The 20,934-nt window shown below is 36.6% G+C and overlaps 1 protein-coding gene across 1 annotated transcript in view; it reads right to left on the reverse strand.

The window, feature by feature from the left end:
- The window catches only part of LOC140229518 (uncharacterized), a 37,813-nt gene extending 20,567 nt beyond the window's left edge, over positions 1 to 17,246 (reverse strand). Inside the window, exons 1-5 of the mRNA XM_072309766.1 lie at positions 17,056 to 17,246; positions 15,515 to 15,688; positions 14,713 to 14,806; positions 13,143 to 13,307; positions 9,055 to 9,105 (exon numbers count right to left, since the gene is read on the reverse strand). Coding sequence (XP_072165867.1) covers positions 9,055 to 9,105; positions 13,143 to 13,307; positions 14,713 to 14,806; positions 15,515 to 15,688; positions 17,056 to 17,246 — 675 coding nt within the window. The remainder of the gene's footprint in view (positions 1 to 9,054; positions 9,106 to 13,142; positions 13,308 to 14,712; positions 14,807 to 15,514; positions 15,689 to 17,055) is intronic.
- Positions 17,247 to 20,934: the final 3,688 nt, after the last annotated feature.

A 20,934-nucleotide genomic window follows, 5' to 3' on the forward strand; every position in this document is an offset into this window, starting at 1 on the left:
TAAAAAGAAAGAACTCCCGACCGTTATTTCCGAAAATGACCAAGATATTAACGACCCTGAAATCATTGCAAATTGTTTTAATAAGTTCTTTACCAACATAGGCCCCAATCTCGCCTCAACAATACTTCCAAACGCTGGAAATTTTACAGATTACCTTCCAGAAAGTAATAATAATTCTTTATTCTTTACTCCCACGAATGAAAATGAAATACTGAATATTGTTCGATCTTTTAAGTCGAGCAGATCTTGTGGCCATGATGGATTAAGTATGCATTTACTAAAACAAATAATACATTTTTTAGTAACCCCCATAGTACATATTTGTAACTTATCATCATCTACTGGGATCTTCCCAAATTCTTTAAAGATTGCGAAAGTAATCCCTATTCACAAAAAAGATGATGCGTCCCAAATAAAGAATTATCGCCCAATTTCATTATTGCCCGTCATTTCCAAAATCCTTGAAAAGATTGCACATGAACGTTTGTATAAGTTTCTGGTTGATAACCACATTTTAAATCCTAACCAATTTGGCTTTCGCAAAGGTTTTTCTACAGATTTTGCAATCATTCAAACTTGTGACAAAATTATCGATTCTATTGCGAACAAACAGCACGTGATAGGAGTTTTTATGGACCTGAGCAAGGCCTTTGATACAATAGACCATGGAATTTTATTAAAAAAGCTACATAATTATGGCATAAGAGGAATAGTTCTTTCCTGGTTCCGAGATTATTTATCCCAACGTCAGCAATACGTAGCATTTCATTCAAGTACCTCGCTTAAGTCATATATTACTTGCGGTGTACCACAGGGATCCATTTTAGGACCTTTACTTTTTCTTATATATATCAACGATATCATAAATTCCTCAACCCTTCTCACCTATGTATTATTCGCGGACGATACCAGTGTCTTCTACTCTCACAACTGTTTAAACACACTAGTTGATATACTTAATTCTGAGCTTGCAAAAATTTCTACATGGTTTAAATGCAATAAATTATCACTAAATATAGATAAAACGTGTTTTATAAACTTCAATACTTCACATTTGCAACCGATAATGCCTAATAACATTATTATTGATGGTATGCCCATTATTGGAAAAAAATCAACCAAGTTCTTAGGGGTAACCCTTGACTCCAACTTAAATTGGAATAACCACATTGACAATATAACCACATTAATATCCAAAGCCATTGGAATACTTCGGAGATTAAAATATTTTGCAACGGAAAAAGTACTCATTATGTTATACAATGCATTAATCTTACCGTACATTAATTATTGTAATGTTGTCTGGGGAAACTGTAATAAAACCAAAGTAAATGTTATTTTTCTTTTACAGAAAAAGGCAATAAGAATATGTACCAACTCACATTATCTAGAACATACTGATCCATTATTCCTTAGACTAAAAGTTCTTAAAGTTGACGATATACACAAATTTCAAACAGCAATATTTATGTTCAAATACACGCAAAATCTACTCCCACTCTTCCACAACGCATTTTCCCTTAACAGGGATGTCCATGCTTATCCCACGCGCCATCGTAATGATTTCCATTTGAATAACCCTAAACTCCTATTAGCTCAAAAATCAATTCGGCATAACGGGCCTGATATTTGGAATTCACTCCCTCTCCACATAAAACAGTGCACATCTCTCTATTCCTTTAAGGCAAATACAAAGAAATATTTCTTGGCACAATATCATACGGTACAGTAATCATTAAACATGTACCTCTTATACTCAACAACAAGGCAATATTTGGTCCACCCCCTTTTCCTTTTCTTTTACTTTGCTGCTTGACCCTTCGCCCATATTATAACATATCCAATCATTTTCTTAGAAGTGCTGACCATCAACACTTTCGCGCTTCATCACCTGCACACGCACTCACAGGCACCACTCCTGTTTACCAAGTAATTGTATAAAACTGGATTTACATGCACTTTAACATGGCCCATCTGTATTAGTGTTCAAGTACTACAATAAAAAATGGTAATTTAACTCTGGCTGTCCGTCTGCTCAAGCACGGCTTAAAACGGCGGCCCTCTGCATCATATGTATATATTATATATTGTACTGTGAATTAAGTCATTATTGGCCATATAAACATTTTGTATGTTATTTAACGTTTCATTTGTCTTTACATACAAAATATGACATACTATGTAATATGTCAATAATTTTCAGAATTGTATTTGTGTAATTGAACCTGCCTTTGTTATTTTTGTTATTCTGAAAGAAAATATGAAATGCAGAAAATAAAATCTTTTCAAACAAAAATATTGGAATGAAAGCACACACTCTGGAAAATGTGAACTGAGAAAAGGGGCTCTGAAGTATGGCGTCTTTTCAAGTGCTTAATCTTTATCAAGCCGTGCTAGCTCTGCAATGAATGGAACAAATAACAGGATGTTAACCACTGGAGCAACAACAAGGAAGAGATTATCTGATTAAGTTGTGCATGCTTTATTAACACATTCTGTAGATGATCAATGCCAATTTTCAAAGCAGTATCATCATCCTTTCTAAAGTTGTTGGAGCTGAAAGTTAAGAGTATGGACAGAGTTTTTAAGAAATGAAAAGGACTCTATGAGAAACACCTAATCACACTATTCTACCAGTGTTCCAGAAAAAAATGGCTAAAAACACAATTTCCCTTTCTTTTTATGATCCCAAACTAAAGTACAATATAGAAGACTTGCTCTTTCAGAAACTATGAAAAACTCAAGATTGGCTGGGTTGGCCCATATCACCTATTTTTAGTCCAAACACAAAATCAGTGTGTGCAACTTATTGTTGGTTTTGTGAAGCACGGTCACATATCATCCCACAAAATATGTCATTTAACATTCCATGATGTGTAAGTTCTACATTAATGCCAAAGGTGCGTTATACACTTTCATACTTAAAAGATGACATCTTTTATCTACATTCATTTGAATGTTTTGAAGTTGTGAAGATATGTGTTTCACTTCAAAATGTGAAAAAAGATTGGAAATAAGGATATTTGACAAAAGCAATTAAAAAAAAAGATGACACTTTTATCTACATTCATTTGAAGTTGTGAAGATATGCTTCATTTCAAAGTGTGAAGAAGACTGGAAATAAAGATGTTTGACAAAGCTATTCAAGTGATGCTCAAGACAAGGTTAGTATGTTTTCAAGTTCCAGCTGAATGACCATGAGATAAGCAAGAGACTAACTTTTCAAGAGACCTTCAATTTCAAATACATGTAAGCAAATAACATGTGTTCAAACATTTTAAAATAACAGGATTACTTTAACTTCTTATATGTAGCTGTCAGTATTAGTCTCTGAGAGCATGTGTTATCATACTACATTTCTGGCAAGACATGCATGAGGAATGGGTTTTCCCATGACAGTGAGGCCTTACGAAGTGAAGTTATATCTACCAATGCATTATATTAGCATCTTTATTTTGCAAATCCTGGCCCACTACAAATCTATACAATCAAATACTGTGAGTTTATGGCACATTGTCCACCACTGAATTTCCAATAATATGGATTATCTTGGTATAATCATATGATATAGATGGAAACATAAGGCAAGCTCAATTTGAAACACTTTAACCAATAGAACACAAAACATCCAAAGAGAGAGAGAGAGAGAGAGAAAAGCAAATACTTTACATTTCAGTATCAATCAGGGCAATGTACAAACTTGTAGTATTGTCACATGTAGAGTAACAGAAGACTAATATAACCAAATGACTCCACTTTACAATATGTGAGGAGCATGCATGTATGTACCAATCTGCTTTTTGTTTCTTCTTGTCTGTAGTCTTACCGACTTTATAGGTAGCAAAAATGACTATTTTTTCTTTCCGTGGATAACAAATAAATCAGATTTCATTTCTTTGGTGTTCTGTAGATGCTACATTCTATTTATTCGTGAATGAACTTACATTTGTTAATTTAGAAAGAAGGGTAGAAACTTATCATTCTGTACTTTGCAATGACTGTCTACTGTTTGCAATCTTTGCCAAATTCACTGCAGATAGTTAATAATTCTTTACATTCAACTTCTTTTCAGCTCATCATGACCCTTTTTGTGGAATACACATATAGCTATTTGATCTTTTCAGGAAGTTTCTCCATTTTGCAATATCATTCCAGACACTTTTAAGCTCATTCAATATTCTTGAAATCGAACTTCTTCATAAAATTTTGAGAATATTGTATCCTTCAGCCTTTGAAATTTTACAAGGTTTAGATTCTGCTTTTCATTCTCCAGATATTTTGGTGGCTCAGTATTTCAGCTTGTCAATTTTATAAACTACTTTTTGCAAGATCTGGGGAATAAACAGTGACTGTCATTATCATTTAAGTCCTTGCTAGCTTCTCTGATTTCTCAGCAAATTCCAATTAACAAACTTTTTTGGCCATTTGATAGCAAATACACTCTTAGATGATCTGTAAATTTACATGCAGTTCTCACCTCCCCCCCCCCCCTTAAATACAGTGTATTTGTGCCCTTTCAATTTTGATACTCTCCACTATTCTTTTGCTTTTCACCTTCAACTTACAGTTTTGTAAGTTGACACAATTGGCATACACATCCATCCATTCAATTTTTTTCTTCTTTAAGAAAAGTTTCCCTGTCTCACATTTTACCAAGACTCTTTCAAATGGTTCAATATTTTGGGATGTCACTTCAAATGATCCATCACATTTTAACCACTTATAGGGGATTTCTGTTCTACCATTTTCTCGCATCTTGTTCAAACTAGCTGGGTAATAAAAAGATTTTCAGCCTTAACTAAAAAAAATTGCAAGATCTGTGGAATAAAAAGACATCATGGCTTCTAATTTTTCTGCAAGTTGGTTCCTCAAAACTTAACAAACTGATCTTGGCAGTTCAATTTAAAACATTCACACACTTGATCTTATTTGTGGAATATACATTCATCATCTTTCCTGATTATTTGGGTTTTTTCAGGTACACCTGTATGCTTTAGATGGCTTTTCTCTCTATATATTTCTGATAGTTCTGTCTAAGTGTCTCCAGGAAGTGGACTTCAATGTCCCATGGTTTCAACTTCAATCAATCTTTAAACAATACTGAAATATTGTTTTTGTGTTTGTTTTCCATGAAGTTCCTCCATTTCCTACTTTCTTCTTTAAGTTCTTCGAGGTAATGTATGTCTCACCTACGATACAATTCAACATCTTAAACAATACTTGTAAGATGTAACAAGCCATCAACTTTTAAGATTGTCCATAAAGAGGTTTCTGCTCTCCTATTAGTCTTTATCTTTCAAGATGGCTAAGTAATCACTGTTGTTCTCACTCCTTGTTAACAATATGTGGGATCTGTTAAACATTTCTTCTTGTTCATCTGATTTCTCAGCGACTAACCTTCCTCAGCTGTTTAACTTCAGATGAATTAAGGAAGATTTCTAGTAGTTGTATCTACCACCTGCCCATGATTCAAATGGATATCACAAGTCATATGTCTCATGTTAAACCTCATAAGTCTTCAAAGTTTTTTCTTTTGACAGTTTTGGCAACTTACATTTTCTTTTCTTGAACTCTTACCAAAAGATCAAACTGATGTAACTGGAGTGCTTTTGATTTAGCTTCAGTAATATGCAAGTTTCATTCAAATGGGTCCCTCCCGATCTATGCTTTCTTGGGCATTACTCATCCTCACATCTACTCATCCTCACATCAACCAGATCTAGTTTCTGTGGTGAAAAACTTACTTTCATATTAAGTTTGTCATATTGCAATCATTGTTAATTATTATCAAAACATATATTACTGAAGGATTTCAGGCAAAGGGATCTGGAGGTGTATTTTCTTGTTTTAACATGACCTTTACGACTGACGTGGTAAATCATATTTTAGCAAAGAAAATTTCTGGTTTCTGAGGATTTGCATGCCAGCACATGCATGAGACATGATATGCTTGAACTCTACATTCATTAAAACTGGCTGTAGGTGGCATTTTCTCTCAGTTGTATTCTTTGGAAGTCACATGTCAAATTCTACTTTTAAGTATATGGGAAGCTTACCTGGTAATTTTGAGCGATGATGAGAGCTGGTTGAGCACTGCTCCAAGTCCTAGGTTGCAATATCAGTGGGATCAATCACATCTACACAGGAGCAAAAGCTGAGGCTGGCAGCAGTCTTGTGGTTGATTGGTTTGTGTTATCCCTCTTTCATGTTGAAGACAGAGGCTCTCCCCACCAGTAAGCATCTGCAACTAGAGTCTACTCATCATTTCTGAATGTAAACTATTCAAGTAGCCTTGCACATTTTTTTTTTTTTTTTTTTTTGCGGGGCTTTTCATCCAAAAAGTAGGAAAAAGTAGGAAAAAGTAGGATTTTGAGCAAAAAAGTAGGAAAAGTAGGAACAGCAGTAAAAAAAGTAGGAAAAAGTAGGAAAAGTAGGAGCACTTGAAAGCCTGAGTAGTCTACTAGTAGTAGTAGTCTACTAGTACTACTACTAGTAGTAGTATTAGTACCACTAGGTCTAGTAGACTAGTAAGTAGTAATAGTAGCAGAATCTTTGGTAGTAGTACAGAGGATACACTCTATACATTAGGGGGATTAGAGTATGTTACAGGGTGGGTCGTGGCTTAAAAAAAAAAAAAAAAAAAGGCCTAACCAGTTTCCCATGGTCAATTTCTGCAATAATTGTTATCAGTAATTTAGATGCGCCATTTTCTAAGAAAAACGATACCAAGAATGATCGTCAATTTTGGTCGAGTAGTTTTTGTTTTATGATACAAATCATACTGTGGAAGGAAGCCCTACCACCGTGCTTATCTACCGATGAACGCCACGGTGGGGCTGAATTCACAAGTAGGCCTAGGCCTATAAACAGGCGAGTCGCCGTAGTATTAGTACAGACACGCAGTGGTGGGGCTATCGTGAAATAGGCCCTACCGCAGTGCGTGTGCACCCGTGCCTTTATAGCAAGCAAGGGTAGGTCCTAGGGTTGGGGCTTAGGGTTAAGTAGGGTTGTATTTATGGTTAAATTGGCCGTTAAATTAGTCGAGGGACATATTAGGTAGTCCTTTTCGCCGCATTCACGAGTATTATACAGTGGAAGGAAGCCCCACCGCCGTGCTTATCTACCGATGAACGCCACACGGTGGAGCTGAATTCACGAGTATAAACAGGCGAGTCACCGTAGTACTATTAGTACAGACACGCAGTGGTGGGGCCTATTTCACGAGTTTGCCTACAAATCTATGTAAGCTTAGCGCTGTCCGAGTGCGAAGTATCCTTTTCTCGCCACAGTCTTCATGGTCTTACAGTGAAAATAATGGATATTCAAGCGTACCACAGTTGTAATCTGTAATACTGGCAGTATTAAATCCGATACAATTCATTAATATTCTTTTGTCCAAAGGCTTAGCCAATGACAATAGTGCAGCGCAGCGCTAGCTATGCGCTCGCTAGCTCACTCCCCCGCCAGCGCTAGCCGCCAGCCGGTGCTGTCGCTGCGCTGCGCTTGCCTTGCTAGCTCGCTGGCTATGGCTAGGCTGGTCGGACAGTCGATATCGACGACTCCGATCTTTGACGTCATCACAATTTAGAAGTGATAGTGCGCCGCATGGGGCGAAAGTATAGAAAGTTTTCCAAAACCGAGGAAATTGCATCCATTATGTTAACAAATATAGAACAAAATTCAGAACAGTAAAAAAAAAAACCTGTACGACCACAAAATTACTTAGAATTTAACATTTAATATTATTACATCATTAAGAAAAAAATTTCTAAACCATTTTATTAGGTCTTTAAACAAAGATGTCTCTTAGCTCCGACTCCTCTGAAGTTGCACATAACGTTCACATCAAATTTTCCAGACCATCACATGCTCCTAACTAAGGTTTAGGTTTTGGACTGGAAACCTCGATATCTTGAAAGGGAAGTTTAGGAAGCAATGTACATCAGGGCCAACGGACCATCTCTATAAAGACAGGGGCGCTACAAACTTCCAAAAGTCTAATATGACCTGCTTACTGACAGTCACACGATCAATGTGAAGACAGGTCATTCAACTGATGAAGGCTGTAATAATGACAGCTGAAAATTTGGGAGCTACATAACACAAATTTTCAGATTCACACTCTCACTTGCTACTACTGTATGACTATTTGAATCAGATTCAGTGTTTTCTCATCCATACAGGCTAGCAACCCCATCTCGTATCGGATTTCATTATAACGGGATTCCCCTGTGTATATAATGATGAATTTAATGAATGCCCTCTTCTTGCTAAATACTGTAAAACCAGAAATTTCCATACAGTTTTCTTATTGTCCATCAGTCAAATTCAACTGATATGCAAAATTTGTTGCGTACATTGCAGGTTTTATGAATACTTGGGGATTGTGTATTATGCCTGCAGAGATGTCAGCATATTATCTCTATGAGTAAACCTCATCCCCAACTGAAATGGCTAATTGCAGAATCACAATTAAAAACACTAAAACATTAAAAATAAAAATTACAAGGCATTGCAATTCTTTTCTTCTGTTACAAATCAAACTTCAAAAATATCTTATTAAATCAAAACCATTTACCTAATTCATTAATCTCCTGGTGAATGATATCAACACTAATACTGAACTCATTAAAGGACATACATCACCACATACTGTAAAAGTGGTTTCTTTCGCGTACAGATACTTTTGCAATTTCCATCGGTGCCGACTTTTTCGTGTGTGTTTAAATTCGCGGGCGGCAAAATCTGTGAATTCACAGTCGGTCAAAACTGTTTTATTTTGCACATGAAAACCCAAACTATAATCCAATTATTCTTTTATTTATTAAATAGAAATTACAATAAAATGTAGGTTTACCTGAAATCCCGTCTCTCGAGTACTTTATAACATGCTTGTACCTACCTTGCGCGGAATCTTCATGTGTGCATGTGCGCAATAGTATTGTAACAAGCAGCGAGTTCAAAACATTTTCCCGTGATGTTACATGTAAATTCGCGGTTCAACCTCAAAGCGCGAAAATAAAACCACCGCGAAAGAAACCACTTTTACAGTACCTGTTTTGTTTCCTTGGGCAAGTGTGGTTGTGGCATCACATGGCTCTTCTTCTGTGGTGAAAGATGAACATTAGGAAAAAAATAGCAAACACACATTTTGTTCATCAAATCAACTTGGATTCGTATCTATTAAAATGAACTTCAATTCTCATGAGGATGACAGATCCTTTGTATTGTATTTTTTTTAATAAATCAACTTTGAAGATCAGATTGATGCTCTTATACACTGTAAATATAACAGTACTGGCTAAGAAAAATACCTTCTTAGTACTCATAAATCTAAATGAATACAAGTTGCCATACAAGTACAACATGCAGTGATCACATTTTCATCCCTGGGGTAACAAAAGACATCTCATATCTCAATTTTCAGTTTCTCAAATGGGCAGGAAACTTCTGCGCATGCTAAAAAGCCATGTCACAGATGCACTGTAAGATTCCTCAGTGCCATTGTCGCTTCCTGTTGTCTCACGCATGCTTGGTTTCCATGAAATTCAACGCAATTTTCATCTGCTTTCTTTCGTTTCTGCTTTTTTCTTTGTTTAGAATTCAACTAAAAAAAGAGTTTAAAATTTCAAAATTTTACTGATTTGCAGTCACTAGAGGCATGATTCTCTACTGCAAGGCTTCAATGTGCTGGTCACATGAAAGGACAAGTTCACCTTCATTAACATAAGGATTGAGAGAATGCAGCAATATTAGTAGAACACATCAGTGAAAGTTTGAGGAAAATTGGACAATCGAGGCAAAAGTTATGAATTTTTAACATTTTTGTGTTGGAACCGCTGGATGAGGAGACTACTAAGGCTCGTGATGTCATATGAGTACAACAGTATAAAGAAAATATAAAGAAAATTCAACATATTTTCACTTTTTTCGCATAATAAAAGAGCACTTGACTTGCCTCTTTCTAAAGGCAATGGGAATAATATTACCCATAACATATGTCAGTATAACAAGTCAAGGGAATGTGTACTTTTTTCAAAAGATGAAATTTGTCAAATTCTCTTTATATTTTCCTAATATTGTTGTATGCATGTGACATCATACACTGCAGTAGTCTTCTCATACAGCGGTGACTGCACAAAAACTTCAAAAATTCATAACTTTTGAACAGATTGTCCGATTTTCCTCAAATTTTCAAAGATGTGTGCTCTACTAATATTGCTACATTCTCTCAATCCTTATGTTAATGAAGGTGAACTTGTCCTTGAAGGAAAGCATAGAAATTTTCGACAACGACAACAACAAAATACCCCTGGATAAAGACAGGACATGACCTGAGTGAATTTGCAGTCAAAACAGGGGTGAGTTTGTCCCCAGAGCTATCCCAGGATGCATCTAAAATGCCGCTCTGCGCACAGCACCTAGGTAATGGCAATACTTAGAATTGGCAGGCATAACCCTCTTGAAACTCAATTTTGAATAAAGAATACTAATTTACATTTTAAAAACTTCTGTAGTGGTCAATAGCACAATCAGGGTATGCAAATGCATAACATCAGAAAAATGAAAAATCTTGGTGAAAATGCTTTTTTTCTGCTTTTCATATCAGAGTACACAAATTTTCATTTCATGTACAAAAAAAAAAATTGAATTTATATGTGCATAAATTAGCATTTTTAATAATTAGGGTGTCAAATTACATTAAAATGACTGATATATTGCAAAAATTCATTTAAAAAAGGAGATTTTTGTTTCTACAGGTATATTATGAAATTCCTTTTATATACTCTTGATAACTACCTCTTTCATTCACCACTAGTACATAACCTTGACATACATGTATCATAAAATGCAAATTAATGCCATATTTTATAAGAACTTTAACTTCGACTTTGACCCTTTCATAAGTTTACACACTTGAGAGATTTTCAAGGTATGGAGTAAAAGTGCAATTTCTGTATTGAACAGTAAATTGTTATCATTTTCATCTGTCAGGCAGAACATACATAAATATACTAAGTTTAAAGATAACTTGAGCCACTTCCGAGATATGGAGAAAGAAGTAAGTTCAGCACTTTCACATGATCTTTGACCTTTTGACCTTTGACCTTCTAGTTCTTGGCAAAAAAAAAAAATCCCAGAGAATATCTAGTGGGTTATACATTACATGCATACAGGCAGTACATCAAGTTTTAAAAAAATAATCCTGCTGGCATTGCATAAATATAAGGAAAATAGTCACATTTTGAAATATTGCCCTTGACCTTTGACCCCTGACCTTTGACCCCACGAACTCCAAATTCCCTAGATAACCATGGCCAGTCAGTACATGCATATATTTGTTCCATAAAGATACCTTGAACAATTTCCAAGATAGAGAGTTAAAAAAGTGAAATTTTAACATTTTACTTGACCTTTTGACCTCATGACCCCAAACTTTTACCAGAGAATCTTACTTGGGTAATACATGTATACACTAAGTTTCAAGAAAATATCTTCAGGCATTGCATAGATATGGGGGAAAAAGTGAAATTTTAAGCATTTGACCTTGACCTTTGACCTTGAGCATGTGCACCCAAAAGTTGATAGGCACAACTTCACTCCCTAATACACATACATGCCAAGTTTCATTAGGATACCTCAAAAGGTTTTGATAGTTACCCTGTCCACAAAATTCATTACGGACGGACGGAAGGACGGACGGACGAACGGACGGACGGACGGACGGACAACCCGAGCACCACTTCGTGGCGGAGGCATAAAAATCCTCCTTTCCACTTGGACTTACATGTGTCATTGTATACAATGTAGTACATATCGTCGCCGGTCACACGAACCGACGAATCACTCGATTTTGGGTCAAATTTTCGATTTTGAGATTTTCAATCATTTCGATAGTAGATATTCCATACTACATATTCTGAAATTCTCAGTGTGTAATTCGGTGTAATTTTTACTAATTATCACTTTTGTAGAAGCATGTAATTCCATTTGTGAAAATTATTTGCTTTCCCCATAGACGCGTGTGTTAAACAATCGGGCGATTCGACGGTTCGGTGACCGCGCGTACTAGTACGAGCGGTCACCGAACCGACGAATCAGTGCGCATTGCGTGTAATTTTTGAGATTCAACGGTTCATTGACCGCGCGCACAGTGCGCGTACTATGTAATACATGTGTTGACAATGACAACGCTCAATGTACATGTACATATGGACACATATGGAAAATGACAAGTTCTTTGCAGACCGAAAATACATGCATGCAGCTCTTTGACGATTTCCCGCTTATTTGTTAACAATACAATTCGATAAAAACTTCACAAGTTACAGCAAGAATTGAAGTCTGATGTACTACAAAAATAATTGGAAATTATAGACATGAAAGTGTAGCAACCATAAGTCAAAAATGGGTTAACTTCAAACGCGATTTTCTCGAATTGTCATTCCTACGCAAACCTGAGGGATTCGTCGGTTCGTGTGACCGGCGACGATATATTATACAAATGATGCACAGGATAGAGTGCGTTAGTGGAGATGTAGCGCACTCGAGGGTATTTACAAAATTTGTGAAACATGCACGAGGCGAAGCCGAGTGCATGTTGCACTACATTGTAAATACCCAAGAGTGAGCTGCATCTCCACTAACGCCACAAAATAATCCTGTGCATCATTTGTTTTATAAAATGGGTCGAAAACTAACAGCATTTTTCACGTACCTTTGTGGGTCAATACCAGTCAGCTACATGTAGCACTCGCTCAAGAGTCAAGATGTTCGAAGATGTTTGTCCCAAACATTTACGCACGTCGCACTCGGAAATCCCGCACATATAAGTACTGTACGTATAAGAGTATACGTACGCCACACGTTATGCACACAAGAAAAGCCGGCCGGCAGCCCGAACTAGAAGTTGTTTACAGGATTGACAGCGCGTATAGTAGCGCGCGACGCACTTTAACAACTGATTGAGTGTGCACTGCTAGTGTAAACGTTGTGACGTCAGGCCGTGCATGTTAGTAAGATATTGATACACGCACACGTGACTCATTTCGGCGCTTCCAATTGGCTACATTCTTGAACCCATTTTATAATATGACCATTTTATATTAAAGTGACACAAGTACAGGGGATATGATACATACCTCTACAGAATCTCGCTTGACACGTTTTACCGTAGAGGGTGGCTGATTCCGATCCACTGCAGCCTTCTTGTGGCCGTATACCTCCTTCTTCTTCAGAACATCGTTACTCTGCAGAGGAGACCGCTCATATTTGAATTTGTTGATGAGTGACTCTTTCCAGGTATCCTTCAATGAAACATGAAAATCGTAACTTTATATAAGCAACAAAAAATGTACTTGCATTCATTACTCAACTAAAGGAATTCCTAATATTACACATTGAATAAAAATCACTACAAATTGCTTACCTCACATCCCCTTGGTGATTCCATGCACCTAACAAGGCCAATCTTGATCAAATGGAAAACACCTGGCATACATGTACATATACTGTACATGTACTACACAATTATACAATTGTACAATCAGGTCCAATGAGGCACATCACAGTTAGTCCATGGGCCAGGCCAGATATTGGTACCATCTGAGGTGGCAAAACCTTTTTGGTGTCATTTTGTTTGTCGGGCATAGATATGCTTATCAAGCTATGATAGCATTTCCAAATGAGTAGCTTAGTCGTAATAAATGAATTTTTAACCCGTTTGGTTTCGCTGTTATATCCCTTTACTTCTGAATCGAAACTAACCGCTATAGAAAGAAGAGCACTGTCTTCTGTATGTCCACAGGTGTTCTGTTGTAAACGCGGTGCGCTTAGTCTTTATTCAAGGCAGCGAAGGGAATATCCAAGGGTTATGATGTCCACAGCGCTTAGTCTTTATTCAAGACGGCGAAGGGAATATCCAAAGCTAATGATACAGTGTATATCCCTTTATCTAAAAAGCAAACAAAAAAACAATTCCTAGTGGATTTTGCCGTATTTTTCAATTATTCATCATTTTCCGGTGAAAACACTACAGTGAAAACGTTAATGCCACGCCACTGTCGCTTTATTTCCATCCAACAATGAAAGATAATGCAAAAACAACATACCGGTACACTACAATACATTATAATAAATAATATTGTACATGAGCAGAGTGATTTTTGTTTAAAACTGATGTATTTGTTGAAAGGGTAGTGTAAAAACAGTATAGATAATCCCTTTTATTAGGAAGTTTAGATATGATAACATCCACGAGGAATTGCTTTTTTGTTTGTTTTTTAGATAAAGGGATATACACTGTATCATAGGCTTTGGATATTCCCTTCGCCGCCTTGAATAAATACTAAGCGCACCGCGTTTACAACAGAACACCCGTGGACATACAATGAGCTCCATGGACATACAGAAGACCGTGCTCTTTGTTTTTTTTTTTGTTGTTGTTATTTGAATTTATTTGGCGTTTATCTATAGCGGTTAGCCTCAATTCAGAAGTATAGGGATATAAAAACGAGACCAAATTGGTCAAAAATTCATTTATTAGGACTAAGCTACTCATATTTGGAAATGCTATCATAGCTTGATAAGCATATCTATGCCCAACAAACAAAATGGCACCAAAAAGGTATTGCCACCTGAGATGGTACCAATAACCAATTTTTCGCCTCTTGGCCCATGGACTAAGTGTATGCAAGGGAAATCTATACGTACATATCCTGACGAATTCTGAGCTCTGTCCTTCAGTACAGGAAATCTTGCAACCAGGGTACTGCACACAATTTGGTATTGTGATGGTGTAGGGTACCTGCAAGTACAGTACATACAGATGTAAAACAGATACAGTTTTCATCTATTTAAAGAAGCAGTCTTCAATTTCCCAATTTCACAAAACATACAATTGAAATGACAAATTCATTCTCATACAAGGACATGACAGTATCTTTAAATTTAATAAAAATCAAATAGTAACTGTTGATGAATGGAGAACTATTTCTGAGAAAAGTATAATATAGTAAAATATTACAACTATACAGCAAAACCGAATTTTTTGTACAATTAACTAAAAGCATTTGATGAAGTAAGCTGATATTTGCATTTTCTTTTCTTTCTTTGTTGTTATATTCACAACCACTGAAGGATGAATGGAACAAATCTGGAATTAATATCTCAGTTACAATGTCCTACAAAGACAATGTCCAATTGTACATGCACCTGCCTTTTTGAAAAGTTATTACATTAATGCAATGAATATCAATGTGAAGGATCTTTACAAACATTAACATTTCTTTATCAAATTCAGTCTCACCGTACAATGTATGTATCATGTGTGCATTCCTTTATTGGTCACACACATGTACACAAAACAAAATATTGACATGAACAAGCTACAGTAAACAACATTAGAGAAATTTTCCACATCACAAAAATATTCCACATTTGACTTACAATTTTCATGCACATACATGTACACTGTATGTAACACGGATTAGAGAAACTGGTACAATATACTTACATTGTGTGTTGTGAAACATCCTCATATAATTGTTTAACTATCCTGGAGCGCCACTTCCTCTCGAGTACAATGGGGCTGTCCTCCTTCAATAGATTCCTCACATCAGCAGGCATTGTCGGTAGAGTGTAGTTCAAATGCCAGTCTGAGTCAGATGCACATCTCTGAATAGGATTTCTGGAAAAGGAGCAATATGTGTACAATACATAAATCCTTGAACTCACTGCAGTCTTCTTGCACTAAGTTAATGGGATTTGTTGTGTGTGTGTATACTTTTTTTTTGTGAACATGTACACTTAACATGAACTTTAACACCAAACAAATAATGATCTGTAAGACAGCACCACAATTCGAGCATACCGTATAATAGGGTTTGTGCCCCCTCAGTGATGGTATACATCTAAAGTATTGATTGAGGTGAGGATTCAGCATGTAACTTTTTCGAGGATACACTAGTTTAGAAACCAATGCATGAAACGTTAAAGAGGATACAATCCTAGCTACAAGAGAATGAAAGTTTACTTGATTAAAATAGATTTTGAAATAGCTGAGATATCAAAAAAGAAAGGAAGAAAGAAAGAGCCCCTTGTAACAGGTGGGTTCTACTTTTTTTTTAATACAGCTGTATTAGGATTGCTTTGTTGTGACCATCTCAGCCACGTGACGTCAAACCAATTTTCATCAAATAAACTTTGAATTCCTCGTAGAATTACATGTTCGTTTATATTTCAGAAGAGGTTATCATTATTTAACAACAACAACAACAACAATAGTCGGACACCTGAAACCCCTCTCAACTAAAACTACGTGTACACAACTGTATACCATCCCTTCAAAGGTACAGGCCTTACAAGACTATGTACAAACATTTGTACAATGCACATATTGTATGTAAAGCAACACCCACTACTGTACTAGTAGTTTTCACCTTCACAACATGTACAATTTGTACATGATGTACTTTGCGATACCGGTAACATACATGTACTGCAAAACTTAAACTTCATAATAAATACACATAGTACCAAAAGACAGCCACTGAAAATCAATGGAACAAATCTACAATCGCCATCAAAGGTACATCTTGTACAAGTACAGCACGTCCCACAATTACAATGTAAAGTAGACCAGATTGTACATTGGAATTTCATTTTGTGCAGGAGTAGAAAAAGGTCATTTGTACCAACAGACAGTTTGGCTTCTTAATTCACTGAAATACAATGTATAAAACAATTGTGATAATCATGATGACTATAATTCATGAAATTCTTATCAATGGTGCTTGTTAGCACATCCATCTGACAACAAGCCTGGTATTTGGCATATCAATATCAAAAGAAAAAGTTGCAATTGCATTCAATGCAAAACAACAAAATGGATGCCTGTTAAATTGTCAACTGATGGTCAATTCTTTTCTACATCACAAAAATATTTCACATTTGAATAAAAATATGATTGTCAGATACCATGGATTAGAAAAAAAAAAAACCAACAACCTTTGTAGTACAATATACATTGTACAAATACATTGGAATGTAACTTACTGAGATGTTGGAGTTTGGGACATTTCTTCCTCTTGCTGCTGTTCCACATCATTGTTTTCTTGAACAAGTACTTGTATCTTGGATCTGTTAGGTGGCAAATCCTCGTCAAGGTCGATCCAATCACTCCAGTCCTCATTGTAGACCTGAATAATCGGAACAGTCGTCTCTGGAAGCTTAAATGTCTCCTTCATCTTCTTCAAGAAACTCTTAATGTTGCAGTCATTCTCCACTGCGACTATCTTTTTTGATTGGCAGCATGACACATGGTAATGCAACATCCTGAAAACACAATTAAACAGTGGAAAGAGACCACAGCTATAAATGCATGTAGTGTCCAGGAGGATTCCTCCGTGAGGATAACGCATAATGGCTATACACTGGTTGTGTACGGATGTACAAGTGTACAGTACATGGCTATGCACAGTACCTCACAAGCTGATTGACGGTCCATACAAGGCATCTAAATCCATTTAACTTGAAAATTACTACAACTATTTTGAAGTTTATGAGCACAATTCATTAAATGGGCCATTCCATGGTTTTTAGACATAGCGCTTTTTTGAGGGAGAGTTACAAGTGTAAATGCATTCAACCTCTCCGTATTGATTCAATTGTTTTCAATGTTACAAATACTGTAGTCTTAGGCCTAAAAATTACCATGATTAAAGAGATAGATAAAATGTAAATAAAAATAATATATTTGCCTTACTGAGGTAAAATATGTTATTGACAGAGAGCTATTCAAAGGACAAGGCGTCTGCCTTTCTGATGTGTAGCAAATAACTTTACTAATATTACCTGCATGTAATTGTTAGATTTAGATACATGTATGATGCATAATATCACTTGTATACAAATAATCTTACACAGGTGAGAGTGCGTTCGTGGAGATGTAGCGCACTCGAGGGTATTTACAATTGTGAAACATGCACGAGGCGAAGCCGAGTGCATGTTGCACTACATTGGAAATACCCGAGAGTGAGCTGCATCTCCACTAACGTCACGAACTCAAACCTGTGTATTATTTGATTTATAAAATGGGTCGAAAACTAACAGCATTTTTCATGTACCTTTGTGGGTCAATACCAGTCAGCTACATGTAGCACTCGCTCAAAAGTCAAGATGTCCGAAGATGTTCATCCCAAACATTTACGCACGTCGCACTCGGAAATCCCGCACATAGTACTGTACGTATAAGAGTATACGTACGCCGCATGTTATGGCACAAGAAAGGCCGGCTGGCAGCCCGAACTAGAAGTTGTTTACAGGATTGACAGCGCATATAGTAGCACGCGATGCACTTGTAACAACTGATTGAGTGTGCACTGCTAGTGTAAACACTGTGACGTCAGTGACTTTACGCTTTTTTTTTTTTTTGCACGGCAGGCTGGCACGCGTATGTTCGTAAGAAAATCATGCATGCACACGTGACTCATTTCAGCGCTTCCAATTGGCTACATTCTTGAACCCATTTTATAATAATTGGATACTGCTTGGTAAAAGTTACTAAATGGGTGCAAGATTTAAAAGCAGGTAAACCCATTTGCACCTCTCAATCATCACTTGTGTACATACATGCCCTGTATGAAGGACATGTCTGTGATATTTGAAGATCAGTAATTACTGTACAGCGGAAGATAATCAAATTCAGTGAATGTCCCCCCCCCCCAAAAAAAAAAAAAAAAAAAATCCTCCTTTCCACTTGGACTTACATGTGTCATTGTATGTAGTATATATATTATAATATATTGCATACAATGTACAGTCTGTATGCACATTCATTTAGCAAGGTCTAACCATACCTGTGATATAAGACAAAATCATAATCCCACACACATCTGAGCAAAAACTGTTTGGTGTGCAAATCACAGACATAGTCTCTAATCTGATGCTAAAGTTTGACATACTTTGTACTTAAAGGACACCATACACTTTACCATCCACCTCATAGACATCCAAAGTCTGAAAATTGCACATCTTTGCTGCTTTGAGCACATGCCACTGCTGGAGGCCAATGACCTCAAAAGCATGCAAATGTCTACTGAAGCCGATAGTCTTGTACAATTTAGTACAAACATACCAAATGTGACCGTGCACCACAAAACGAACAGAAAGTCGCATCCCTTGATTTTACGTGAGGACTCAAAAAAAGATGAAATGAGTCAACCGAGTCAATCTTGAGTTTTTCATATTTTCAGAAAGGGCTATCCTTCTTCTACATATTCCCTTAGTTTGGGATCATAATATAAATGGGAAAGTGTGTTTTCAGCAGTTTTTCTACAACCCTTTTTGGGGGCAGAGTGGAATGATCAGGTATGTCTCAGAGGCCCCTTTTAATTTTTTTTTTAATCTTTTGCACACTCTTCACTTTCAAGTCTAACTTTTGAAAGGATAATGCTACTGCTTTGAAAGTTGGCATTATTCATGAACAGAATGTGTTAATAGAGCATGTTTAATTTCAGCTTAATCTGATAATACCTTCATTGTTATTGCTCCAGTGATTTACATCCTGTGTTTTGTCCCTTTCATCACACAGTTAGCTCTGCTTGGTAAAGATTAAGCGCTTGAATAGAACCTGTACTTCAGAGCCTCATTTCTCAGTTCACACTTTTCCAGAGTGTGTGCTTTTTTTCCAGTATTTACAACAGGGGAGTCCATTTGAATTGAGTTATATATCATTTTAAAGCTTAGAGTCAGCTCTTTCAGAATCTGCCCTCAACTAAAAATCCATGTCTGGCGACTTTTTGTTTGTTTTGTGGTGCAGGGTCACAAATGGTGTCATGACAAAGAAGGAACTTCATCTTCCCAAACACAGGAATGTCTTCTCCATGAACAACATCAGTCACAATGACATCATTCTCTTCGAAGTCTGTGAAATCAACTGTCACAGATGTAGCCTTCCACAAATGTACACATACGTATATCATCATCAACCAAATTGAAAATGTCACTCAGTTTCCTTTGAAGAACATGAGGAAGACTGTGGAAAGAGATCTGATCCTTGACACAATCATGAAGGGAACCTTCCTCATCAAAGGAACCTTCATTCAACTGCCAGCACTGCTGAAACTGGTGTCGGGAAGCAAGGGAAAGCACCACATTGCGAAAATTCCTAATGCGTTTGAAGTACTGGTGCTTTGCCTCAAATCGCATGCACCAAAAATTCCTCAGAGGTCCCATTTCTGAAATAAGCCGATGGTAGTGAATAAGATAATGGAACTTAAAAGGAAAGCTGTCAGGAGACAGTTGTGAAAACATTGCATTTTGATCAATCACTTGCTGTTGCAGAAAAGGCAACCAGGACTTCTTGATTACTGGTGCCAAACATATCATGTCCACAATCTCCCTGAACAAGAGATACAACTCCCATATCTCAGAATCTTCCGGAACAAATTCTCCAAACATAAATCCCATCATTCTGAGAAGGCACATAACTTTTGGTTGCGAATTATCGTTATATTATCGTTCTGTCAAAAAATTCTTGCTGAAATAGCAACAGGCTTGCAACTTGCATCATTCCTAGAATCCTACCATAGCTGAAACTGTTCATCAGTCTTCCAACTCCCTCATATGTCAGAAATCCTTGCCTAACAACTTCCTTCAATACAACCTTTATCACGATACGAAAACCCCGACAGGGCTGTACCAACGAAGCTCCAAACACGAAGAGGGTCCAACGATCGCATGCGATCGGATTGAATTTTGATACCTTAGATCATTTTTTTGGCCACTTCAAACTCATCCGACGAACAAAATGATAATGAGACTTCATATCTATGCTATGAATATTGAAATTTAGATTTAATAACTTACCTAAAATGATGGTTATATGCAGCATGTGTGAACGGTTCACGAACGGTACATCGTCTTTCACGCCAG

Source organism: Diadema setosum, chromosome 6 (genome assembly GCF_964275005.1).
Source record: "Diadema setosum chromosome 6, eeDiaSeto1, whole genome shotgun sequence".
NCBI lineage: Eukaryota > Metazoa > Echinodermata > Echinoidea > Diadematoida > Diadematidae > Diadema > Diadema setosum.